We start from the raw sequence: 7,284 nt of genomic DNA, 5'->3' as shown, positions 1-7,284 counted from the left end.
CACACACTGTAAGTAGGTTTAAGTCTCACACACACACACACACTGTAAGTAGGTTTAAGTCACACACACACACTGTAAGTAGGTTTAAGTCTCACACACACACACACACACACTGTAAGTAGGTTTAAGTCTCACACACACACACACTGTAAGTAGGTTTAAGTCTCACACAGACACACACTGTAAGTAGGTTTAAGTCTCTCACACACACACACACACACTGTAAGTAGGTTTAAGTCTCACACACACACTGTAAGTAGGTGTAAGTCACACACAATGTAAGTAGGTTTAAGTCACACACACACACTGTAAGTAGGTTTAAGTCGCACACACACACTGTAAGTAGGTTTAAGTCACACACACTGTAAGTAGGTTTAAGTCTCTCTCTCACACACACACTGTAAGTAGGTTTAAGTCTCACACACACACACACTGTAAGTAGGTGTATATCACACACACACACTGTACGTAGGTTTAAGTCTCACACACACACACACACACTGTAAGTAGGTGTCTATCACACACACACTGTAAGTAGGTTTAAGTCACACACACACTGTAAGTAGGTTTAAGTCTCTCACACACACTGTAAGTAGGTTTAAGCCACACACACACTGTAAGTAGGTTTAAGTCACACACACACTGTAAGTAGGTTTAAGTCTCTCTCACACACACTGTAAGTAGGTTTAAGTCACACACACACACACTGTAAGTAGGTTTAAGTCTCACACACACACACACACACACACACTGTAAGTAGGTTTAAGTCACACACACTGTAAGTAGGTTTAAGTCTCTCTCTCACACACACACTGTAAGTAGGTTTAAGTCTCACACACACACACACACACACACACACACACACACACACTGTAAGTAGGTTTAAGTCACACACACTGTAAGTAGGTTTAAGTCTCTCTCTCACACACACACTGTAAGTAGGTTTAAGTCACACACACACACTGTAAGTAGGTTTAAGTCACACACACACTGTAAGTAGTTTTAAGTCACACACACACACACACACACTGTAAGTAGGTTTAAGTCTCACACACACACACACACACTGTAAGTAGGTTTAAGTCTCACACACACACACACACACACTGTAAGTAGGTTTAAGTCACACACACACACTGTAAGTAGGTTTAAGTCTCACACACACACACACTGTAAGTAGGTTTAAGTCTCACACACACACACACTGTAAGTAGGTGTATATCACACACACACACTGTAAGTAGGTTTAAGTCTCACACACACACACACACTGTAAGTAGGTGTCTATCACACACACACTGTAAGTAGGTTTAAGTCACACACACACTGTAAGTAGGTTTAAGTCTCTCACACACACTGTAAGTAGGTTTAAGCCACACACACACTGTAAGTAGGTTTAAGTCTCACACACACACACTGTAAGTAGGTTTAAGTCTCACACACACACACACACTGTAAGTAGGTTTAAGTCTCACACACACACACACACACACACACACACTGTAAGTAGGTTTAAGTCACACACACACACTGTAAGTAGGTTTAAGTCTCACACACACACACACTGTAAGTAGGTTTAAGTCTCACACACACACACACTGTAAGTAGGTGTATATCACACACACACTGTAAGTAGGTTTAAGTCTCACACACACACACACACACTGTAAGTAGGTGTCTATCACACACACACTGTAAGTAGGTTTAAGTCACACACACACTGTAAGTAGGTTTAAGTCTCTCACACACACTGTAAGTAGGTTTAAGCCACACACACACTGTAAGTAGGTTTAAGTCACACACACACTGTAAGTAGGTTTAAGTCTCTCTCACACACACTGTAAGTAGGTTTAAGTCACACACACACACTGTAAGTAGGTTTAAGTCTCTCACACACACACACACACACACACACACACTGTAAGTAGGTTTAAGTCACACACACTGTAAGTAGGTTTAAGTCTCTCTCTCACACACACACACTGTAAGTAGGTTTAAGTCTCTCACACACACACACACACACACACTGTAAGTAGGTTTAAGTCACACACACTGTAAGTAGGTTTAAGTCTCTCTCTCACACACACACTGTAAGTAGGTTTAAGTCACACACACACTGTAAGTAGGTTTAAGTCACACACACACACACTGTAAGTAGTTTTAAGTCACACACACACACTGTAAGTAGGTTTAAGTCTCACACACACACACACTGTAAGTAGGTTTAAGTCTCACACACACACACTGTAAGTAGGTTTAAGTCTCACACACACACACACACACTGTAAGTAGGTTTAAGTCTCACACACACACACACACTGTAAGTAGGTTTAAGTCACACACACACACTGTAAGTAGGTTTAAGTCTCACACACACACACACTGTAAGTAGGTTTAAGTCTCACACACACACACACACTGTAAGTAGGTTTAAGTCTCACACACACACACACACTGTAAGTAGGTTTAAGTCACACACACACACTGTAAGTAGGTTTAAGTCTCACACACACACACACACACACACTGTAAGTAGGTTTAAGTCTCACACACACACACACTGTAAGTAGGTTTAAGTCTCACACAGACACACACTGTAAGTAGGTTTAAGTCTCTCACACACACACACACACTGTAAGTAGGTTTAAGTCTCACACACACACTGTAAGTAGGTGTAAGTCACACACAATGTAAGTAGGTTTAAGTCACACACACACACTGTAAGTAGGTTTAAGTCGCACACACACACTGTAAGTAGGTTTAAGTCACACACACTGTAAGTAGGTTTAAGTCTCTCTCTCACACACACACTGTAAGTAGGTTTAAGTCACACATACACTGTAAGTAGGTTTAAGTCTCTCTCTCACACACACACTGTAAGTAGGTTTAAGTCACACATACACTGTAAGTAGGTTTAAGTCTCTCTCTCTCACACACACACACACACACACTGTAACTAGGTTTAAGTCACACACACACACTGTAAGTTGGTTTAAGTCACACACACACACTGTAAGTAGGTTTAAGTCACACACACTCACTGTAAGTAGGTTTAAGTCACACACACTCACTGTAAGTAGGTTTAAGTCTCACACACAAAGACACTGTAAGTAGGTGTATATCACGCACACACTGTAAGTAGGTTTAAGTCTCTCACACACACACACTGTAAGTAGGTGTATATCACACACACACTGTAAGTAGGTTTAAGTCTCACACACACACACACACACTGTAAGTAGGTGTCTATCACACACACACACTGTAAGTAGGTTTAAGTCACACACACTGTAAGTAGGTTTAAGTCTCTCACACACACTGTAAGTAGGTTTAAGCAACACACACACTGTAAGTAGGTTTAAGTCACACACACACTGTAAGTAGGTTTAAGTCTCTCTCACACACACTGTAAGTAGGTTTAAGTCTCTCACACACACACACACACACACACACACACACACACACACACACTGTAAGTAGGTTTAAGTCACACACACTGTAAGTAGGTTTAAGTCTCTCTCTCACACACACACTGTAAGTAGGTTTAAGTCACACATACACTGTAAGTAGGTTTAAGTCTCTCTCTCTCACACACACACACACACACACACTGTAAGTAGGTTTAAGTCACACACACACTGTAAGTAGGTTTAAGTCTCACACACACACTGTAAGTAGGTGTAAGTCACACACACACACACTGTAAGTAGGTTTATGTGGCAAATTATACCGTAACAGTTTAAATCACAGACACAATGTAAGTAGGTTTAAGTCACACACACACACTCTAAGTAGGTTTAAGTCTCACACACGCACTGTAAGTAGGTTTAAGTCTCACACACACACACACACTGTAAGTAAGTTTAAGTCACACACACAAACCATGAGTGGCTTTAAGTGACACACACACTGTGAGTGGCTTTAAGTGACACACACACAAACCATGAGTGGCTTTAAGTGACACACACACAAACTGCGAGTGGCTTTAAGTGACACACATACACACTGCGAGAGGCTTTAAGTGACACACACACACACTGCGAGAGTCTTTAAGTGACACACACACACAAACTGCGAGTGGCTTTAAGTGACACATACACACACACAAACTGCGAGTGGCTTTAAGTGACACACACACACACTGCGAGAGGCTTTAAGTGACACGCACACAAACTGCGAGAGGCTTTAAGTGACACACACACACACTGCGAGAGGCTTTAAGTGACACACACACAAACTGCGAGTGGCTTTAAGTGACACACGCACACAAACTGCGAGTAGCTTTAAGTGACACACACACACACACACTGCGAGAGGCTTTAAGTGACACACACACAAACTGCGAGTGGCTTTAAGTGACACACACACACACACTGCAAGTGGCTTTAAGTGACACACACACACTGGGAGTGGCTTTAAGTGACACACACACACACACTGCAAGAGGCTTTAAGTGACACACACACAAACTGCGAGTGGCTTTAAGTGACACACACACACACTGCAAGTGGCTTTAAGTGACACACACACACTGGGAGTGGCTTTAAGTGACACACACACACTGCGAGAGGCTTTAAGTGACACACATGCACACAAACTGCGAGTGGCTTTAAGTGACACACACACAAACTGCGAGTGGCTTTAAGTGACACACACACACTGCGAGAGGCTTTAAGTGACACACATACACATTATGAGTGGCTTTAAGTGACACACACGCACACAAACTGCGAGTGGCTTTAAGTGAGACACACAAACTGCGAGTGGCTTTAAGTGACACACACACACACTGCGAGAGGCTTTAAGTGACACACACACACACACACTATGAGTGCCTTTAAGTGGCACACACGCACACAAACTGCGAGTGGCTTTAAGTGACACACACACAAACTGCGAGTGGCTTTAAGTGACACACACACACACTGCGAGAGGCTTTAAGTGACACACACACACACTATGAGTGGCTTTAAGTGACACACACACAAACTGCGAGTGGCTTTAAGTGACACACACGCACACTGCGAGAGGCTTTAAGTGACACACACAAACTGCAAGTGGCTTTAAGTGACACACACACACTGCGAGAGGCTTTAAGTGACACACACACACACACAAACTGTGAGTGGCTTTAAGTGACACACACACTGCGAGAGGCTTTAAGTGACACACACACAAACTGCGAGTGGCTTTAAGTGACACACACACTGGGAGTGGCTTTAAGTGACACACACAAACTGCAAGTGGCTTTAAGTGACACACACACACTGCGAGAGGCTTTAAGTGACACACACACACACACACACACACAAACTATGAGTGGCTTTAAGTGACACACACACTGCAAGAGGCTTTAAGTGACACATACACACACACACTATGAGTGCCTTTAAGTGGCACACATGCACACAAACTGCGAGTGGATTTAAGTGACACACACACAAACTGCGAGTGGCTTTAAGTGACACACACACACACACTGCGAGAGGCTTTAAGTGACACACACACACTATGAGTGGCTTTAAGTGATACACACACACACAAACTGCGAGTGGCTTTAAGTGACACACACGCACACTGCGAGAGGCTTTAAGTGACACACACAAACTGCAAGTGGCTTTAAGTGACACACACACTGCGAGTGGCTTTAAGTGACACACACGCACACTGCGAGAGGCTTTAAGTGACACACACAAACTGCAAGTGGCTTTAAGTGACACACACACACTGCGAGAGGCTTTAAGTGACACACACACAAACTGCGAGTAGCTTTAAGTGACACACACTGGGAGTGGCTTTAAGTGACACACACACAAACTGCGAGTGGCTTTAAGTGACACACACACACACAGCGAGAGGCTTTAAATGACACACACACACACACACTATGAGTGGCTTTAAGTGACACACACACACACAAACTGCGAGTGGCTTTAAGTGACACACACAAACTGCGAGTGGCTTTAAGTGACACACACACACTGCGAGAGGCTTTAAGTGACACACACACACTATGAGTGGCTTTAAGTGACACACACACACACAAACTGCGAGTGGCTTTAAGTGACACACACACAAACTGCGAGTGGCTTTAAGTGACACATACACACTGCGAGAGGCTTTAAGTGACACACATGCACACAAACTGCGAGTGGCTTTAAGTGACACACATGGTACCTTAACAAAGTCATAGTCACAGTTCAGTGATGGCTCAAGATCAAACAGCAGGAAGGTGAGTGAGATGTGATGACCCTCAGGAACTGATATATCCCAGATGCTGCGGTTGTTATTGGGGTATGGATGGGGGTAATTAGGGGATGTGATAATCCCATAAAGGGGCTTATTGGTGGTGGAACAAATAACTGTCCCCAAAATCAGGATAACCCAATAGAACCTGCAGAAGATAAGAGATCAGAGCATCAGCACCTGGTAATGTGACCTGCATCTTACCCACCAGGACCTATAGAATCTGCTGAGCATCATTACTTACATGATCGGAGAGCTGACTCTGTCTAAATAAGTGAATGTGAAAGCTAAGAGAGAGGAGGGGAGTGTGGGGGAGTAGGGTGGTGACCGGGGTGGGAGAAGGGCAGGGGGAGAAGGTTTATGGCAAAAGTTTATGCAAGAAAATGTTTGGCTTTGCTGCCCTCTGCTGTAAACCTAGCGGAGTTGCACCTTCTCCATTGTGATAGGTTAAATAGCACCGCTCGTACACACTACTGTGTTTCTATAGGGCCAATCACAATCTATCGGCTGCAGCTTTCTATTTGACAAGATCACAATATGGAGTTTTTGGTTATTTCCTGACGGCGTAGGGTTGGCAAATACAGTATTACGCCAAAAACTCAAGTATTTTAACAGCCTGTCCAGCTAATACTTCACAAAATACTGGACACTTAAAGGAACATAAAACCCAACATTTTTCTTTCATGATTCATATAGATCATAAATTATAAAATAATTTCCCAATTTGCTTCTATTATCAAATGTGTTTTGTTCTCTTGTTATCCTTTGCTGAAGGAGCAGTAATAAAGTACTGGGAGCTAGCTAAGCATATCATGCGAGACAATGACGGGAGACTTACAGTATGTGTGCAGCCACCAAACAAATAAAGGCTGTCAGTACAACAAAACAAATTACATAACAGGAGTACATTGAGAAGTTGTTAAACTTTCATGATTCAGATAGAGAAAGTAATTTTACATTTAGCCTTTAATGTCCATTTTCAAGTGTCTTTTTTAATGATTTCCCTGTGTGTTAGCTAAATGTAAAAGGCACATTACA

The 7,284-nt window shown here is 42.8% G+C and overlaps 1 protein-coding gene across 1 annotated transcript in view; it reads right to left on the bottom strand.

Moving 5' to 3' along the window:
- Positions 1-6,571, bottom strand: part of LOC128640586 (uncharacterized) — a 101,211-nt gene extending 94,640 nt beyond the window's left edge. Inside the window, exons 1-2 of the mRNA XM_053693057.1 lie at positions 6,491-6,571; positions 6,178-6,394 (exon numbers count right to left, since the gene is read on the bottom strand). Of these exons, the coding sequence (XP_053549032.1) occupies positions 6,178-6,394; positions 6,491-6,492 (219 nt within the window). The 5' untranslated portion in view covers positions 6,493-6,571. The remainder of the gene's footprint in view (positions 1-6,177; positions 6,395-6,490) is intronic.
- Between the last annotated feature and the right edge of the window lie 713 nt (positions 6,572-7,284).

The sequence above is a fragment of the Bombina bombina genome, chromosome 9 (assembly GCF_027579735.1).
Source record: "Bombina bombina isolate aBomBom1 chromosome 9, aBomBom1.pri, whole genome shotgun sequence".
Lineage (NCBI taxonomy): Eukaryota > Metazoa > Chordata > Amphibia > Anura > Bombinatoridae > Bombina > Bombina bombina.
This window is presented reverse-complemented; position numbering and strand designations above follow the sequence as displayed.